This window comes from Vicia villosa, linkage group LG5, assembly GCF_029867415.1.
Source record: "Vicia villosa cultivar HV-30 ecotype Madison, WI linkage group LG5, Vvil1.0, whole genome shotgun sequence".
NCBI classification, from domain to species: Eukaryota; Viridiplantae; Streptophyta; class Magnoliopsida; order Fabales; family Fabaceae; genus Vicia; species Vicia villosa.
Genome location: NC_081184.1, coordinates 150,886,718 through 150,906,546, shown reverse-complemented (window position 1 = coordinate 150,906,546; position 19,829 = coordinate 150,886,718). Strand labels below are relative to the sequence as shown.

Here is a 19,829-nt window from a genome sequence, read left to right as displayed (position 1 = left end):
ATCTTTCTCACATGCATCATATGATTTTCATATTTGTTTCAAAATTTATTACACCCTACTCATATCAATTAACCAAACTTTGGTAGATTAATCAATAGACTATATTAGAGACTTGGCGGGAGGGGAATTCATTTCATTGCCAAGCTGGCTATTTGAATGCCCTGCTGCAAAAAAGGTCGCAGTTGTTAGAATAAAAAGAAACTCTTATTGCTGGTTATCCGGTGGGAAAAATTGATTTAATTTGAGTTGACTTTGGTCAAAATTGAGTGGATTGTAAAAAAAGTAAATTGTATTGTTTGAATAGTTTAAATTAAAAGTGTTCTTAAACATGCAAATAGGTAAATAGTATATTATTTATTAAAAAATTTCAAAACATTTTAAAATATAGTTGGAGTCCTCAAAAACTTTTTCTTATGTTCTGTTCTGGAAACAAAAATAGAGAAAGATGTGGAAGTTGCGGCAGAGTGGAGCTTCCGATACCCCGCACTGGAAGTGTGTCTGCAATATTAGTACTTTGACGCTCAAGTCAGGATGTGAAAGAGTATAGAGTATTTAAATTGTGTTTCAAACTTATCACGCATCCTTCCAACTTTTTAAATTAGTTTTTGATGTATTATGTTATCAAGTACTCCCTCCGTTCCTTTTTAAGTGTCGTTTTAGCAAAAAGCTTTTCAACCAAGATAGTGGATTATTAGAGTTACCTTTTCTATTATACCCTTATTTATTTTTCTCTTTCCAAATAAATTCAATCATTCACTCTCTTTTTTCAATAACTAATTAAAGAATTTGAGGTGGAATTATTGAGAAAACAAGGGTATAAATGACAAATTATAACATTAAATTATAAAACGGAATTATTGAGAAAACAAGGGTATAAATGACAAATTATAACATTAAATTATAAAACGACACTTAAATAGGAACAAAAAAATTCTTCTAAAACGACACTTAAAAAGGAACGGAGGGAGTACTTTTTTTTTGCTTTTCACCACCGGTATAGTCCGGTTCGGGGGTCAGTTCTGACATCAAGTGTATCCAGCCCCCTCCCGATCGCAGTTGCGGGGGATCGAACCGTGGTTCTCCTTACCAAGTCTAACGCCAATCACCACTAGACCAACTAACGATTGGTATCAAGTACGGTTTTTAATAAAAAGAATTTGCATTCATATGTATGTCAGTTTTCATAGTGGTAAGGTGATACAAAGAAAAGCATCAAACTCTATTTAATTATACAAGGTTGCCATCACGAGCGTTCTTGCCCCTGATTTAGGCCCTTCGCAATACAAGGTTCCTTAGATGAAATTCTCTTGCCAAACATAGCGGTTATATCTGGAAGTTAGGGCTTGCTTGACGAGGGCGCATGTGAAAGTGGATAATATCCTCTTCTCTTCCAAGAGGTCTATCTCTTCTCTGAGAGTGGTGCCATTAGTTTCCTCTAAAAGGGGGTTGGTTAGATGTCCTCCAAGTCAGTTCTTTAATTTCTACTAGGATGACAGCTTCCATGCCTTACGTGAGCCGATATGGAGTCTCTCCCATCGTTGACTGGGGGGTAGTACGGTAGGCCCACAATACGTGTGGTAGTTCATCTACCCAGTTGCCATAGGTTTCTTCTAGTCTCCTTTTCAATCCTCTGACCAATACTCAGTTGGCTGCCTCCGTTTGGCCATTGGTTTGAAGGTGTTTGATTAACAAAAAGTGTTACTTGACTCTCAATTCTTGCATCAGATTCTTAAATTTCCCGATTATGAATTGTGTCCCGTGGTCTGTCATAATGGATTAGGGAACTCTAAATCGGGCCAAAATGTTCTTGAAAAAATTTAAAACATTTGTCGTCGTGATTTTTGCTAAAGCTTCGACTTCTATTCATTTGGTAAAATAATTAATAGCTACAATCAAGTATCTGAGTTGGCCGGGTGCCGGAGCGAAATGCCCAAGAAGGTCCAATCCCCATTGCATGAGCGACCATGGTGAGATAATAACGTGTAGCTCAGTGGATAGGGCATTGAAGATGTCTCCATGCCGCAGTCATTGGTCGCATTTCTTAACATACTCTCGAGCGTCTTGGACCATGGTCAGCCAAAAATATGTCGCTCTCAGAACTTTTTTGGCCAAGGCAGCAGCTCCCAAGTGTTGCCCGACTATCCCCTCGTGTACCTCTAGGAGAGCGTAACTAGCATTTTCCTTTCATAAGCATCTTGATAGGAAAGTGGAGAGACCTCTCTTATACAGGGTCCCTCCGACTATTGTATATTTGTTGGCCCTTTTCTTCATGAGGGTAGCTTCTAATGGATCTGGTGGTAGATTCTCGTGCTCAATGTATTATTTGATCGGAGTGATACAAGAGGGAGACATTTGTACACTTATGGTCATCACGGCGTTCGCCACTGGTCAAATACTCAATATTTTCTTAGTTTCATGGACGAATGAATGACTGATTCAGGCACTTCACGTACTGGCCAACCAGGATAGCACGTCGGCGCGGGTATTTTTGTAGCCAACTTAAGGTATTTCTGTAAAAAAGGATCTTTAGATTTAGCTTCTTGTTGGCTTCCTCTAATCTTCATTTTCCTTTTTTATCACTGTCATTCTCGTTAGTGTTGCTTAGCATACTAAGATTTTCAATTAAATGATCATACCCCTGTTCATCATCAACCAGTGGTGGTGCACTTGATTTAGTTGAGAATGTTGCATCCCCTTCTTTAATCCTTTATTATTTCTCTCATTCAGATCCTGTTCTTCGGTGTGTATCAGATGGTTTGTCGAAGCAAACCCTGACAGTAGATTCTCAACCATACAAACCCTATCAAAGCAAATTTTTTAGAAGTTGGAAATTTTGAGAGTGTAACATTGTATTTTAAATTGAAGGTTGCTTCGGATTATTGCATTTAAATTAAGGTGAAACCTCATTACCCTTAGGCTTTCTTTGAAATTTTAGAGGAGAATACTTTAAAAAATAGGAAAATGTGAGTGAAAAGAATAGAAGAAATTCGGTTGGGAGGATTTTGAACGGTTTACTTTTCTTCATAACGCCAAAAATCTTCTAATTTGAGGGAATTCAAAATTTGTATTGGAGGATTTTAAGGGACTTGGACAAATTGTTCAAATATAATTTTTGTTGTTATAACATTTCAAAAATTAAAAATACATTAATGTTAAACATTATTTTATCATTCTAAAGAAACTCTTTTTTTTTTTTCAAAAAAATATTAAATTTTTTTCTATATTTTTAATAAAAATCATTTTTCAAAGCCATCACTTCTCTACCCTTTGAAACTTTGAAAAAAGGCCTTAAATTCATCTAGATAAATATTCATTATTTAATTAAATATCATGTTACTTTTTAATAAAAAAATAGGATTTAATGAATAAGCTTGTAAAATAGTTTTACACTGTTATCCAATAAAAATATGTCTTTCTGCCATGTCACCAAAGTTATTTAAAATTTTAAATATAAATTAACATAATACATGATTTTCATTAGTTGACAGTATAAAACTGCCGGTGCATATTCCTTTATTAAAAAAAATACCAAGACTCAATAAAAATATATAAATACCCGATCAAATTTTTCATAAATTATAATGTGATAAAATTGTCAAAAGATATAAATCGTTCACCTAAATAGTATTTACAAAATCATAAATATATTTAGGGTTAAATATGTTTTTAGTCCCTATAAATATGCGACCCTGCAATTTTAGTCCCTCTAAAATTTTTCTCCAATGAATGGTTCTCACAAGCTTTTCCGTCCCTAACATTGGTCTCTCCCGTTAGTTTTCACTAACGGAGGCTGACGTGGCACGCCACGTGAAAGTCAGCTTGACAAAAATCTAAAAATGTTTGAAATTGTGGGGTTTTTGATAAATCTGCTTAGTAATTCAACAACTCATCTTCTTCCTCCATCTTCATCTTCTTCCTCTCATTCAACAACTCACCATCAGCGATTCTATGCAATCTTCACCTCCCTCGACCTCAACCTCTTTCTCTGAGCTTCAACCTAATATCCTCTTCCTCACATAATCTCAACTATCCTCACTCTTAGTACCCCACTCACAACCTCTGAACAACAAAAACGCCACAACAACACAACAACAAATAGAGGCACACAAGAAAAACCAAGGAAATTAAAAAAACAGAGGTCAGATTTCTTCATCTCCCTTCTCTTTTCCTAATACCCCATGAATGTTTGAGCCATGCTGAGTAAAACCCGTATGTTTGTCCCCTCTAATTCGTCTTCCCCATCATTTAATTTTGTTTTTTAGATTTAGGGTTCACGAGGGTTTCAATGATTTGAGAGGTTAGGAGTAAAATCAGAAGAGTTGAGTTCCAGGGGTGGATCCGCGCTGAGAAGAGGGTGGGGGTGATGTTCTTGGGTCATGTTCTTTGTGAAATTATTGTCAAAGTTTGTTGCAACATTGAATTGAAGAACATTGAACAATTGTAAGGTGTTTAACAAAAGTTCAGAATCAAGATTTTTGTTTTTTTGTTAGTTTAAAGGAGGTTTAAAACCCCCGCAATTTCAAATGTTTTCAGATTTTTTGCCAAACTATCTTCTATGTGGCGTGCCACATCAACCTCCGTCAGTAGAAACTAACGGGAGGAACCAATATTAAAGAAGGAAAAGTTTGTGAAGACCATTCATTAAAGAAATTTCTTAAAAAAACTAAAATTACAGGATCACATATAGGGGCCCTTGACATATTTAACCCATATATTTATATACCACATAATCTTATATTCTCGTGATGGTAAATTACTAGCAGTGTACTACTAAAAAAAGCACTTACTAGGATTTCTTTTAAACAAGAGAATTCATTCACAAAAGTAATATATGCATATAATATATCCCTCCTTCCCAAAATACAAGTTTAAATAACATTTTTTTCTAAATTATAAGGAAAAAAATTAGCTTTTGTTTTTTCAAATGAAAATAATTATAAATTAAATTAAATTGATTTTCTTTTCCATAGTCAATGTAGATGATCCATGTCGTAAACTTCTCCATAATCAATATTCAATTAAAATTGGTTTTAATTTTCTATGATTTTTTTTTTTATTTTTTTGACAATATTAGTTTTTTTTTTTAAAACACAATAAAATCTTAAGATCAAATAATTTATTTTATTTTTGTAATATTATTTTTTTTCCTCGGGGTATGATGGGGGTAATCAGGATTTTTTTCATTCACATGGAAATTTTAAAATTAAATTTCAAAAGTCACAATTTTTCAAAAGCCTCTAACTGAAACGGCTTTATAGATTTCCAACCATTATTAACGGTCACTCAGCCACTTTCACACCCTTATATAATTTCCATCACATTCCCTCAAAATTTTACAGTTTTTCTCGTTTTCTGTTTCTCCATCATTCAACATATTCTGTCTCAAACTCTTCTCAGTGGCGGCGCTTTCTTATTCTAGCGCCGCTACTGCGATTATATCATTTCCATAAGTTTCAAGTCTTTATCAAAAAAAAATTCTAACATGGAAGATCTCACGTATGAATTCAGTGACTCCTATGAATGTTCCATTGATCCAAGTTTCTTCATGAGTAACCCCGCACTGGATGATTTAGCCATTAACAACATTGCCATTAACAATGGACCCACTTCAATGTTCCAACAAAATGTAACCAATTTACCCATTAATAACAATAATCTACCCCACCAGAATCACCATGCAGTATTTCAACAGGAACATGGTACTGACTTTAATGATCATTTTTCCACTCCAATGTTCCAACAAAATCATCATGGTAGTAATACTAATGATGATCAATTTAATCACAATACAATGTCACAAGAAGACCACCTTGATAGTATTAGTGATTCATTTTTCGATGGAATGCTACAAGAAATGCATGAGGATGAACAAATTCAACCTGTGAATCAGATTCCGGTTTTGCCGAACGAAACCGATGCAATGACTCTTGATCAATGGCCTCCCGCACCACTCCCATATTTTTGCAGTTGTTGTAATGTTCTCAGAGAAATCATTCACGCTAATGGTTAGTTAGACTTTAATCATATATCAAGGCCTCAGAGCATCAACACCTCTAAAAAAAATATGTGTCTATGTCAGTGTCGATACACTGATATGATATCTGTATAATTTATTATTTTTTTAAAATATTATCGTTATCGATGTGTTAGTGTTTCTTTTAATTGAATATAAATGTTTTTTTGGATGGTGAATAGGTGTTCAATTTGAAAAGCTTGAGATTCATGGAAGGCTAGGTTTGATTACACATGCAATTCATCACCAGACACCTGTTAATGGAGGCCCACCAATTAACCAAATGATTGAGTATGTTCTAATTCTTATAGTAAGACATAATTTTTTATTTTTTTTTATTATTTGCTGCATGTTATGGAAAGTTTAAATGATCAAATTTTTGTCATCAGTTTTAGCAGGAGAAACCTTGATGAAATAAAGAAATTTCTGGCGCAATACTGCATGGATCGTATTTCAGCAGGATATTTTATTCTACAAGATCCCTTGTCTTCATATTATGAGACTCTTTGCACTGGATTGGATTGGGTTGAAGATTTTAACATTGAGGGTATTCTTGATAATAATAATCAAAATAATTCAGGTTTGTTTGTCCCGAAATCATCAAGGAAAATTCTTTGTTATTAGTACTTTAACTGAGTTTGAATTGTTATTATTATGTTTATAGATGAGATGGTAGAACAAGAGCAACAACAAGAACAAATGGGTGAGAATGGAACTCCTACCGCAACACCGGATAAAAAGGACCTCTCAAAACAGAGAAAAAAAGCGGGAAAATTGACATTAGCTGATTTAATCGATCATTTTCATCTGCCTATTGAGGAAGCATCGGAAAAGGTGGAATTGTGTCCAACCGTTCTCAAGAAAACATGCCGCAAAGCAGGATTAACAAGATGGCCTCACAGAAAGGTGAAAGTTCTTATTTAGTTTATTTTTTTCTATAACATCTCTAAAACATGCTTTTGTTCAGAAGTGTCGGTGGTACAGACCGTCTTGTCAGAGTTAGGGTCGTGTAGGGGGTGTCTGTGTTTGTGTCTGATTTCTTGTAATGAAAGTTTCTTTTTGTTTATGTTAAAATACAAAACAGGTGAAGAGCCTTTTGAAGCAGATAGCATTGCTAGAGAGTCAATTGGGAAGACAAGATGCAGCGACAAGGGCAAGGACTGAAAAAGATATTAGCGAGCTTAAGGAAGAAATGATTAAGCATTGTGGTGGACTTATTCCAACGGCCATGTATAACATCGCTGCCTTCTTGCCACCACAGAATCAGCAACGTAGGTAGTGGCATGGTCCAATTGTTATGGGGAAGAGTGGCTAGAGACTGTATATGATTGTGGGGTGTTTTATTTTATTTTTTTGTTTGTTGTTGTTTTGTGATTGCTTTAGACTTGATTTGGTGGTGATAATAATATAATAATGTAAATGTATCTTTTATTAACAAAGATATTGTAAAAGGTTATGTTTTGATTATGTTTTGATATTTTTTAGTGAAAAAGGATTTATGCTCTTCACTCTCAAGTTATATTTTTATTATTGACATGGTTGTTATTAAGTGACGTTGTAAACCTATTTTATACCATTAATCTTAATCTTTATTTTTAGTATACTATAAAATAAAAATATTATTATTCATGCACCGACAATATAAAAATATTGAGAAAAAGGTTCATACACTAATAATATAAAATAATTTTACACTGTCAACTAATCACAATTTTGATGTAAAATAATTTTATACTGTCTGTGTATATAAATTAAACTCAAATATTTTACACTTTCAATTAATCATAATTGTTAATTTTTTTGTAAGTTGTTGGCTTTTATTAAAAACACATATAAAGTGTTATTTATAAATGATTGTAATGCATCAATCGTGTAAAGGATTTTACACTGAGAACGTATTATAATAAATCTCATAAAATATAAATTTTAAACATAAATTTTTTTGCATATGAGGAGAACTTAATGTACATAGCTTTGTATCACGTTAACAGCAGTTTTTATTGAAAAAACAAAGTGTTTGTCACCTTTCTCTTTTTTGTGTGGATAATATTTGAAATAAAACATAAAACTAAAGAGGTTAGATCTCTGCACGTTTCTTAATTAAAACCATAATGTTCATTTGATTACTTTCAACATATAATAAATACAAAAGTTGCGGGGGCAATAAGGTAGGGATCATCAAAACACCAAAACATCCAATGTAAAGACGATTTTCTGTGTTGGTTATCCTGTTAAATATTTTCAAATTTTTTGTTGATTGCCTTTTACCGCTTCTGCACCCCGACCGTTTATGTGGTGTTCTCCGAAAAACCAGAGGATATGACGTTTGCGGCGAACACCTACCTCACATATCTTCGTGGAGCGGCCCTTAAAAAGCCCCTCTTGAAGATACATCCGACAATGATGTGTGTTGCGTGATGTAGGACACTGTCAGTTATATCTAGAGAGAAAAAGGGGGGTGATGGGGTCACGGTGAAAGGTGTGACCCATGTTATTTTTATCGGGTCCTGTGGTGGGCGTCACTGTATTGTCCAAAAAGTACACTTGTGCGTCTGTTCCTCCTGCAAGGAGGAGAGATTCGGAGGCCCTAGTAGGTATATTATAAGTTTGGGGTGAGGGCTAGCTCACGGATGCAAGTAGCCATGTACGGTGGTTTTTAAGGTTGTTTAAGAGGACCAACTCACGTGAGGCGAGAGGCCCTGTTGGTGATCGACGCTTCTGGTTGCATGTGACCGGTTAGATTGACGGTATTAAGGCTACTATGAGAGAAATGCTCTTTGATTAGTAGTAAATGTGAATGACTTGGGAATCCCCTATATACTTTTGAAGGATAACGTATTTAAAAAGGTCTCTGTGACCTAGTGTTTTCTCGAAAAGGGTCACAGTCCACCTAGTCAAATAGTGGACAGTTGATACCCTATTTCAAAGGGAAACGTGGGTCAGTAACGACTCTGACTTTCTCTTTGCCCGAGACACATCTTATCTCACGTTTTGCCCTTCCCTGGGCAAGAAAGACTTAAGGGTGAGGTGATACCTCCCATCGGGCGACCACGCTTTGTCGCCTTCCCCTAGGGCGGCCTCTGGATATCGCTCTAGGCTAAATATGGCAATAAAACCCGTAGTCGCGGGTAACCACCCGAACCCGCCTCGAAGTTGACGGAGAAAACCCGCTTTAACTGGGTTTGGATCCGAGTTTGGTTTTTCCCCGATTAAAAAATATGGTGATGGGTCGGGTAATGGGGATACTAGTACCCACCTCGAACCCGCCCCATTTATTTCATTATGTATATTATTATTTATTTTTGATAATTTAAAATATTAAATATGTGGCCAATGTTTTGATATTTTGATTTGTAAATGTATGTTTGAAATTGTTTTATTTTATTATTTATAATTTAATTTTAGAAAAAATAAGTATTTTTATTTTTAAAAAAATGATTTTACTAAATGAATAATGATGGGGTGGGGATACTTAAACCCAACCCAAATTCGTTTGGGTCGGGTTTGGATTTTAATTCTCCATTCCATTTGGATTTGGGGCGGTGAATGACGATTATTTGGGGATTCGAGTTTGGGGAAGATAATAATCGTCTCCGGCCCGCCCCGTTGCCAATCCTACTCTAGGCAAAGTGTTTTACAAATATAACACTACAAAGTTCAACGTCTATCCTTATTTCATAAATCAACTGAGCACTAAATAAGTCAACTTGTTTAGGCTTAACATTGTGGGTTCTAACAAGCAAGAACTGAAATAGGCGTTGATAATCATCCACAAATCCAGTTTGCTCGAGGTTGGTGAGTTCTTTCAATGTATTATTTCTCATAGGTGGTTTGAACCGTATATAGCAACATTCCTTGAAGGATTCCCATACCATTCCAAGTTCTTCTTCTATTTGATTGAACCATAGTTGTGTTTCTCCTATCAAATGAAACACTGCTAATTTCACCTTATCTTCTTCACCAATTCTTTGGTTTAGAAAAAAAACATGTCACAATGTCTTAGCCACCCCAGTGAGTCTCATGTTCCATCATAAGTGAGAAATTCCATTTTAGAATAGCGTGGAATCATGCCTCCCCCGAGTTATTTTTGTCTCTGTGATCGTTATTGTTGCCACTATTGTTTCCTTCATCTCTTGAGTTGTCTTTTCTTGAACCATTATTCGCTCATTGAATTATGATGGAAAGGTTAGTAATCTACTCTTTTAGAGCAATTTGTCTGACTGTCATGTGCTCTTTTAAGCAATTTATCTTGTCGTCATATACTTTTTTTAGACCAATCAGCATGGTCGTCATTAGTTCAATGAATTCCTTCATGGATGATGCTAAATTCGTGTCACCCATGTTGGCTCTTGATACCAAATTGTTATGGTCCCTTGTTTGCAAACTCGTCTTTAACATAGTCTCTCCTTAAATTCACAAGTATTTTTTATAATAATTATTGATTAAATTTAGGGTTAAATATGTTTTCCGTCCCTATAAATAACCCAAAATCTAACTTTAGTCCCTATAAAAAATTTCTTTAAAGAATAGTCCTCATAAACTTTTCTGTCCCTAATTTTGATCCCTGCCGTCTATTTGGTCTAACGGAAGCTGATGTGGCATGACACGTTTGCACACCACGTCACTTAAGGTCAACAACAACAAAATTAGTTAGATTGAGGGGGTTAAAAACCTCCCTAAAACTACTAAAAAACAATTAGAAATCAAATCCAATAATCACTCTCAAAAATCCTTTTTCCACCTTCGTTTTTGCACCCCATATGTTTGTGTTATTGTCTCGTCTAAATTTATGCTCTATTCAAGAATTGAAAGGTGCATTTTGAAATGTTACTATTATTGCTTTCAAGAACTTATTCCTCAGCTTACTCTATTTTAATTTCTATTCTTGCTTGTCTTGATTTACACGTGAACTTGAACTGTTTGATGATATTCCTCAAAGGAATGAAGTTTCATGGGGTACCATGATAGTGTGTCATGAAAAGTTAGCAGCTCAATTTAAGATGACAGGCCTTGAAACAAATCTTATCAATTTTGTATGTGTTATATATAATCATTTTGTTCATTTGTTGTTGCAAATATTGCAACAGATAAACCATAGGTTGCATACATGCAAATATTGTTTCCTAACATATCAGGATCTTGTAGTCTAAAGGACAAAATGAAAATTTTATTTGTTCTACTATACAAATAGAGAGCTGAATAACGGATTGTCCTTGTAGTCTTTCTAGTAACATTACTTCTATCTCCAATATATTTCACATTATCATTTTGTGTGTGTGAATTTTGTATTCATATTGGATGTGTGTTTTCAACATCTTTTGGTACATGATACAAAAGGGGATGACATGGCATGCATGTAAAATAGTTAACACCTCTTATAAAGTTGCTGCTATGTAGTTATGATTTTCTAGCAATGAGTTCTAGATAAATAGAAGTGAAGAAGTTACACTTTATTAGATATCCAATTGCATAAGTAGTAAGATTAAGCTCACTGCACTAGAAAAAAATATGTTAATGCAGCTTTTTTTATTAAGTGATTTTCTTGGAACAATTTATCCCTCGTAATAAAATAGTAAATTTCACAAGGAATAAAATGTCTATTCCAAAGCAAATTCCCCCATTCATTGGATGACCATGGCAATAGTTACTACACCAATCTTTGTCAACTGTTTATTCATGGAGTAATTAGAACTTTGTTGCAGGAGTTGGATCCAGAGATGCAGAATTGAATTTAGCTGTTGAAATAACTACAATCATTAGCAGTTGGAATAACTAAAAATTAAGCCTGTGTCAAATATCGATTGCCTTCACCCTCCTCATCACTCCAACAATCACTTCTGGTTAAGACATTTAATCGAACAAGTTGGGTGCGTCTTCATCGACAACCCCCATGAAGAAATCACTTCTCATATGTTTCAGTAGTACAAAAATGATACCCATTTGAATATGATGATGAGAACCTCTTGGATAAAAGGGTCAATTTGACCACATTTAAGAATCTTGATGTAGTGGTTGATTATTGAGAATTAATGGAAAATAACTTGTTGGAGAAAAAAACATAGTTGAGCAACAAAGTGCATTTAAGAAGATGAAGAAGGGAGAACATATGATTTGAGACTTTAATTGATATTGACATTTGTTGCTAAAGAAAAATTGGAATGAAACAAAGTGTATCCTCAAATTTATGGAGGTTTGAAACCCCCCCGCAATCTAACCTTTTTTTTCAGTGTTGATTTTTAGTGATATGGCATGCAACGTGGCGTGCCACGCCAGCTTCCGTTAGACTAAATAGACGGCAGGGACCAAAAGTATGGACGAAAAACTTTAAAAGGATCATTCTTTGAAGGAAAATTTTAAGGGGACTAAAACCAGATTTTAGGTTATTTATAAAGACCACAAACATATTTAACCCTTAAATTTATTGCCAATCCAAATGTCCCAAATTAATTTAGGCCACCAACCACTTTTCCCTGTAACTAGATGATAATCTTTGACCCCTAAATCATATCCTAAAAATATTGAACTTCAAATTTAAAAATTCTATTATGCTGACTTATTAAAAATAAATTAAACAATAAATCCTCAGCAAGAATTAGAGGTCTTCCTCTTTTGATACCGTTTTTCCCACAAATGCATCCATATCATACCCACCAGTTTGAATGACGAATAATATTGACCTAGCTTATAAAGCAATATTGTGCATTCATCTCATAAAAGAGACATAATATATATCCCAGACAAAATTTAGAAATAGACAAAAAAGTAAAATATCACATAAATGAGATCAAAATTATTTGTTATCATTCTTTATCTCTAAATAGCACTTTGATACTGAGACCATTTTAGTAAGTCATCTTCACTATCATCAGATTGCTCTGGAATTGGATATGCTGTAGAATCTTCCTGATTTCTAACGTCTATGTGCTCCTGCTCCTGCTTAGTTGTTGCAACCTCTTCCTACATTCAGATTACAAGAGTCTTGAAAATTAGCAAGGTCAATTAAGGAATAATTAAGGATTTAGACTTCAGAAAGCTACAAATGTGCGGATTTATTCAAGGATATTCTAAGATAAATCTATAAATTCGGAGGGAAAGACTAGAGAGAGTGGAAGGAAATAACATCTCAAGCAATAATAGGTAAATCTGGCTTTCGTTTATGTTTTCTCCTTGTACTAAGAAAATGATCATAAAACAAGTGCATCAAAAGAATAGTGACATTAAAAGATAATACAAAACTGTGTGCATACATTAGTTTCAGGTGTCGGGTCCTCAGCCTCCTCCTCGAGCATTAAATCTGAGGCATCTTCAGCGGTCTCTTGTTCTTCCTTATTAGAGTTTTGTTGCTGCCTCTCAACCACCAATTTGAAAAAAGAAAGATCTACAGGACAGAAGAGTAAAGATTTTAATCAATAGAGTTTTATTCTCTTGCCAAGGAATATATATAAAGAACAATATAACAAACTATATTTTGTCGTGAAGTAGAGTAAACAACATAGAAGAAAAGTAACTGAAGAGTTTAACCTTTTGAACGATTATTCACAGCATCAGATAACAGTAAAGGATGTTGCCGCTCTTCCTTCTTGTACTTCAACTTAACTTGATGACGCGTTTTATCAGGGAAAAGCTGTTGTATCATAGAAAAGTCTGTGCCAAACTGCCTAACAGCCTATGTTTGAAAAATGATTGGTTAATTTATAGAAAGGGACAGTCCTTCCTCCCATACCGCTTTCCCAAAAACCAAAAAGACAATTGTATAACAGCGTTTAAGAAAATATTAATGCCAGACATTGTAAGAATTATGCAAATACCTCATAAAACACTTCAGTATCTTGCTTTGACCATTTTCCCCTAGGTGTCTTATCCATGAAAGACTGGTAATTCAATAAGGGGGCAGTGGATGTAAACCTCTCACTTACCTGATCATCATCATCAGGGTCTCTAAATTCATCATCTGAACCAAAAAACTCCTCTGCATTATTAACATCAACCTCATGACGAAAATCCCCATCACTGCATATAAACATTTTGAGAAGTGAAATCCATACAGAATACTGTATATGACTCAACAGAGACAGTAACAACAACAGCCAGTGGATAGGTATGAAGTGAATTTTATATAATATAATGTTTTACATGATCCTTTTTGTTCAGTACTACAGAGGAGAGGGAGTTGTGGTCTGAATGCATGAAGTGCCTTGATGAATATCAAAAATGGCCTTCCATTTATCTAACATTTTACTACTCACTAACTCTCATAATAGACTTGAGTTTCTCAAAATTTGAGAAAAGTGATTGGGTCAGAAACAAAATGATGTGTCAGAATCTATACTAGAGTGGCTACTTTAGCCAATGAAATACTGAAAAATAAAGAGGGATCATGTAGAGGGGGAGGTAAAAGAAGAAAATAGGTTATGAATGAGTAAAGGAGGGAGGATCAATAAAGGAAGAAGTTGAACAGCCATGAGAATATGCCTGAATGCATCTGCGGCATATCAGCAGCATACCGACGCCATTTTATGTTTTTTTTAAAAATAAAAAAAAAATCAATTGGATACTCTTTTGATACGTATTGGCAGCATATCCCATCGTATCGAGTACGATATGTGATCATTTTCACGTATCCGTGTTTGAAAGCTGTAACTAACAGAATCAATTATGGCAGTAATTGACTTATTACAGCTATAAAATAGTTCATAACTTAGGACTAAACAGAAGATAGCTATATAAATTGCACTATATAATTATACTCTTTATGTCACGTCTACCATCCTCCATGCCTCAACCCACCTGAACCAACTTTCTGAAGGATGAATTTAATGGAAGACTTTTGACAACATGGCAATCCATATAGTCAAACTATTGACTTTCTGAAGGACTTTATAGACTCGTTGAAAGATGTAGTATATGACGTATGATGGTTTTTGTGCAGGGCATTCATATTTCTCCAACAACAACCCAAAGACAATAATGTTGCTTTGTTGAGTTAGTTTCTCAATATTTTCAGAGATCTCTTACTTCAATGTATGAATCACACATTAAGTATTAGTGGTACACGATAATTTGCAGCATAGTTATATATTACTCCCTCCGTTCCTTTTTAAGCGTCCTTTTAGCATAAAGCTCTTCAACCAAGATAGTGGATTGTTAGAGTTATTTTTTCTATTATACCGTCATTTATTTTCTCTTTCTAAATAAATTCAATCATCACTCTCTTTTTTCAATGACTAATTAAGGGAGTTATTGAGAAAGTAAGGGTATAATTGACAAATTATAACATTAAACTATAAAAACAACACTTAAATAGAAATCAAAAAATTCCTCTAAAACGACACTTAAAAAGGAACGGAGGGAGTATCATATAATTTTTACCAAAGATAAACATTGACCAAAAAATATATGTAGGTGTGTAATGGTTTAACTGAAAGCTAACAGAAAAGTAACCAGCTCTAACTTACTCTATCAAATAATCTATATACTTAACTTCTTAAGTTACTAGCTATTACACACATGAGCTGCATAGTGTACCTTTGATTGGTTGAAGATGTTTTAGAAGTTGCTGCCTCCTTTTTCTACATCAAGAAACAAATGGAACAGTTGGTGAAATTTAACCCATAATGCCTAATGCCAATTGCTAGCATAGTAACACAATAATTATAGTGGAGAATACTCACCGCCAATCGCTCTTTATACTCTGCAAGTAAAATAATATCCCTAATAGGTAATGTCCGCTGATCAAGAAATTCATCATCCAGCAGAGCCTTGTCCACTATGAAAATGAAAACATTTTCACAGTAAGCATATAAAATATAATCATCATAGGGAACAGTTAAAAATATAGTCTGATAAGTTTACCACATCTTCTTCTTCGCCGAGATGAATGCGGGAACTTTTTAGGAGATTCTTCGGTTGCCTTTTCAATATCACCATTAGCCTTCTTGCGTTTTCCAGATGTTTTCCCATTTTTAGCCACAGATTTCTTTGAATTTGTTGATGCTTTTTTCTTTTTGGGTGAACAAACCACTTCATCCTCATCATTGTTTTCTTCAAGTTCATCTTCAGCAAAATCATAAGGAGGGTGGAGGAGATCATCATCCTCAATAGCCGTAATCAATGAGCTTTTAGCAGGTTTACGAGCTGCTCGTTTTCTTGTCTGCCTTGAGGTTTTAGCACCTTTATCCTCCACGCCAGTAGTAGATGATCTTTTATGCTTCTTTGAAGATTTTATTGTCTCATTAGCATCCTGAGAAAAGTTGCAAATAAAATGACATATCATCTACAGATCAGATTCACAAATCAGAGAAGTGGAAAAAATGGCAAATCATAATGACAGATATTTACTTCTTTCTCTCCAGTAACGTCTTGCTGCAAAAAGTCAGCCAATGTGGGACTACCTGCAGAGTTTGTCAATCCTTCATGTATTGAAATTCCAGATGGTGGATCAGTGCCAGAATTCATGGATTGATAATAGACATTATGCATTTGGCAGTCAGGATTCAAGTCTGCACCTTCCTGAAACCAATAACAACCATAGCCATTTTTATACCAAAAAAATTATCATTTATTTAGCATCATATATTCTAGAAAATTATCACATCCAATAAATCACATAATCTTCACCTGTGATTCCGGCCTACTCTTGCCATCATATGCTGGAAGAACAAAACTTGTGCAAGGAGGTAACTCACCAGATGAAGTAGAAGCAATAGCTGGTGTATTGCTGACTCTAGGTCGTGGCTTAACCTTGGGTTGAAACTTACGAGCTACGGTGAAAACAAATACAGATGATTAATCTTTTCAGGTATCTAAAGTAATTTAACAATATCATCACTATTACTAACCATTCCCAGTGCCAGGATCAGGGAGGACATTGCTGAAAGGATCCAACTCAATTTCAGCAGACAATACCTGGAAACAATATCCTCCATAAGTTAACTACACCCATCTGAAACAGCAAAGCTACATGAAAAAATCCATAAAATTCAAAATTGTACCTCTCCCACCTTTCCAAACTCAAAATTTGAATGAATGTTGCTCTCAGGTATTGCAGTGTTACCGTCGCCTGAATTATCAAGAACTTGCAAACTTTTGTCAGTACTGAGAAATGAACCTTCCCCGTTTTTAGGCTGTTCTTCCACCCTAACTATGGTTGAGGAGACAGTAGACGGGGCAGCCACATTATTCATTTCATTTTCTACAATATCAACAAGGTGAACTGGTTATGTTGTTACTAAATCTCATGATAGATATGAAATGAAACAGAGTCCGTTTCAATTGGCTTATTTGAGCTTATCTATTAACATAAAAGCGTGTGAGATTGTTGAGGATTAATAACTCACCATGGATATCAGGATGAAGACCAGACTTGTTAGGCTCCTCAATTGAAGAACTTACAGTAACTGCATTATGAGATTCATTCTGAGAAACTCCTTCAGATTCTTTGAGAGTGGTTGATGAAGCAACATGCACATTGTTCTCATCTTTCGACGCAGATACATTCTTTCGAGGCGGTTGTTTCGGTTTAGCCTTAGGCGCAAACCTGGCACTCGATCTAGCTACAAATCGATACAGTAAACACAATCAACGAAAACGAATGCATGGATTGAAATGAAGAGGTAAGAAAAAGGGTTTGGTTCGAATTAGCAGTTACCACGTGTAGTAGGACCAGGAGCAATATCGTCAAAAAGATTTTCCATGAATGAGTTAATTAGGTTTTACTGCTCCCTTATATGCAACAACGGCTGCGTTGTGAATTACCGATGCGATGAGATACGATGCGACTGAGTTGGCTTTGGCGGGGGCGGTTATCGCGATGGAACTGCAACCGTGCAGGTGGTGCCGAAAAGAGGAAGGGAAATCGGAAATTTCGGGAAATGGAAAAGGCGGATGAGTTTCTCACTCTTTGTGTCTGGTGAAACTTCTGCTGCATTTCCCGGTCAGTCGAGTTCAGTTCGATTTCAACTTATCTTATGCAATGTTTTTTTATTTGAGGGAGTTGCTGAGTTTTTCTTCTGTTATATGTTTGGATAGATGGAATCGTATGGAATAACTTGTTTGGATAGATGGAATCATATGGGACAAGTTTAGATTTTATTGTTTGGATTCGTAAAAGAATAAGGAATGACATTATAAGACGTTTTGGCTATTTCACACAAATTAAAAAATACAATTATTATTTATGAAAAAGTGAAATGATTTATGATTTTACAAAAACTAGTAGGAAACCCGTGCTATCGCACGGGTCTGGTCGATGTTTCACATTACATGTATCCAAATATTACTTGTAAAGTTTATCTATATAAATCAACCATATATATTTAACCAAAATGCAAACAAATTTTAGTCAATGTTAATCCCAAAAACATAATAGTTAACAATGAAAGAGCTAATAATACATCAAATTTTTTAGCTCTTTAAGTATAAACAATAAACATATGGATTCATATTACACGTATCAATGACTAAATTATTAAATATCACATCATATTTTCAGATAGATAGCATTAATATATTTATACATTATAATCATTTATCAAAATTTAATTCATGTGTTTGGAATATCAAAGATAATATAATTTATTTTGCAGTTCATAAATATTCACGTAATTTCAATCAATAAATGATATCTCATAGATACATTCACATCTACCCGTCAATTAATTTTATAACTTCAATATATATAAAACAGTAACAAAAGAAATAGTTAAATGATAGACATTAAAAGGATCCTTCAATCACTGGTATCTCATAGATGCGTTCACATCTACCCGTCAATTCAGATGAGTTAAAAAACGTCAATTACTGGTATCTCATAGATACGTTCACATCTACCCGTCAATTCAGATGAGTTAATGCAAATGAGTTAATTCTAAAAATTTATTAAACCTATTTGAGATATTAGCCCATTTTCCCAAAAGTAAAATGTATAACAACTCCAGTTAAATGCTTAAGAGTTTCTACGTATATTATTACAATATAAAAAATATATAATTTTATAAGTTTAAAAAATATATTTTTAATTAAGAAATTAAATATAGTTAGAGAATAAAATTTATTAAATCTATTTGAGATATTAGTTATTTTTTTCAAACCTAAAATGTATGACATCTCCCGTCAAATATTAAAAGTTTCTACGTTTAATGTATATTTAAAATATTTAAAAATTAAATAAATAATAAAAATATGAATATGTTAATAGAGTAATTAGATCTTGAATATGTACAATTATAAAAAAAATATAAATTTAAAACCTATGTATGGTAAATAATATATATTTATTCTCATATATCTAAAATAGTCAGATTAATAAATTTTTATCTTTTATCATTATTTTTTATGATTACCATTTATCATTAAATTTTCATGACTACCCATTAACATATTTTTAACATGATTAAATTATAAAGTTAATTTGAAAAAATTCTGAGAAGTTTTAGTTATTTCATAAGTTTACAAAAATTACAAAATCTCAATTAAATTTATTTTGTTTTATTAACCTTTCTATAAAAGTCTAAATAATTTCAAAATAAATTTTATCTCAAATAAGGATCTAAATAATTACAAAATAATTTTTATTCTTATATTTTTATAATGGAAAACTAAATATTTAACTTTGGAATAAAAAAAGTTATAAGTTGTAGTAAAAATTTGTAAATTTTATCTCTATTGATTTATATTTGTTTTTATTAACCTTTTCTAATAATCTAAATGATTACAAAATATATTTTATTTTAAGTTAGAAATTTTAATTTTAATAAAGAAATTAAATAAAATAACAAATTAGTAGTATAAACAAATTAGTTATATTATAAATAAATTT

At 33.7% G+C, this 19,829-nt stretch overlaps 2 protein-coding genes across 4 annotated transcripts; one reads left to right on the top strand and one right to left on the bottom strand.

Moving 5' to 3' along the window:
* Positions 1-5,337: 5,337 nt before the first annotated feature.
* On the top strand, positions 5,338-7,452 carry LOC131607780 (uncharacterized). 2 transcript variants are annotated; one of them, XM_058879741.1, is made up of 5 exons: positions 5,338-6,005; positions 6,196-6,304; positions 6,403-6,593; positions 6,678-6,925; positions 7,104-7,452. In XM_058879741.1, exons 1-5 carry the CDS (start codon positions 5,483-5,485, stop codon positions 7,290-7,292), a joined length of 1,260 nt encoding a protein of 419 aa, XP_058735724.1. In that variant the 5' UTR covers positions 5,338-5,482; the 3' UTR covers positions 7,293-7,452. The 2 variants fall into 2 exon arrangements, with proteins under 2 accessions (XP_058735724.1, XP_058735723.1); XM_058879740.1 differs by having other exon boundaries at positions 5,339-6,005; positions 6,678-6,919; positions 7,098-7,447.
* A 5,143-nt stretch (positions 7,453-12,595) lies between these two features.
* On the bottom strand, positions 12,596-17,988 carry LOC131603184 (transcription factor TFIIIB component B''-like). Of its 2 annotated transcripts, none has more exons than XM_058875459.1 (13): positions 17,661-17,988; positions 17,350-17,565; positions 17,005-17,204; positions 16,852-16,918; positions 16,631-16,773; positions 16,352-16,522; positions 15,866-16,253; positions 15,685-15,779; positions 15,539-15,582; positions 13,822-14,023; positions 13,535-13,679; positions 13,261-13,391; positions 12,596-12,970 (listed from the first exon to the last, which is right to left on the bottom strand). In XM_058875459.1, the coding sequence occupies exons 1-13, from the start codon at positions 17,704-17,706 to the stop codon at positions 12,827-12,829; spliced, it is 1,992 nt and encodes a 663-aa protein (XP_058731442.1). In that variant the 5' UTR covers positions 17,707-17,988; the 3' UTR covers positions 12,596-12,826. The 2 variants fall into 2 exon arrangements, with proteins under 2 accessions (XP_058731442.1, XP_058731443.1); XM_058875460.1 differs by having other exon boundaries at positions 17,014-17,204.
* Between the last annotated feature and the right edge of the window lie 1,841 nt (positions 17,989-19,829).

Bases quoted from the DNA above. Each gene is read 5' to 3' on its own strand.
- LOC131607780 (XM_058879741.1), top strand. From the start codon at position 5,483: ATGGAAGATCTCACGTATGAATTCAGTGACTCCTATGAATGTTCCATT. The intron at 6,594-6,677 runs GTTTGTTTGTCC...TTATGTTTATAG, and splicing joins TAATAATCAAAATAATTCAG to ATGAGATGGTAGAACAAGAG. The intron at 6,926-7,103 runs GTTCTTATTTAG...AAACAGGTGAAG, and splicing joins GGCCTCACAGAAAGGTGAAA to AGCCTTTTGAAGCAGATAGC.
- LOC131603184 (XM_058875459.1), bottom strand. From the start codon at position 17,706: ATGGAAAATCTTTTTGACGATATTGCTCCTGGTCCTACTACACGTG. The intron at 16,254-16,351 runs GTAAATATCTGT...AACTTTTCTCAG, and splicing joins ACGTTACTGGAGAGAAAGAA to GATGCTAATGAGACAATAAA. The intron at 15,583-15,684 runs GTGAGTATTCTC...TTCTTGATGTAG, and splicing joins AGTATAAAGAGCGATTGGCG to AAAAAGGAGGCAGCAACTTC.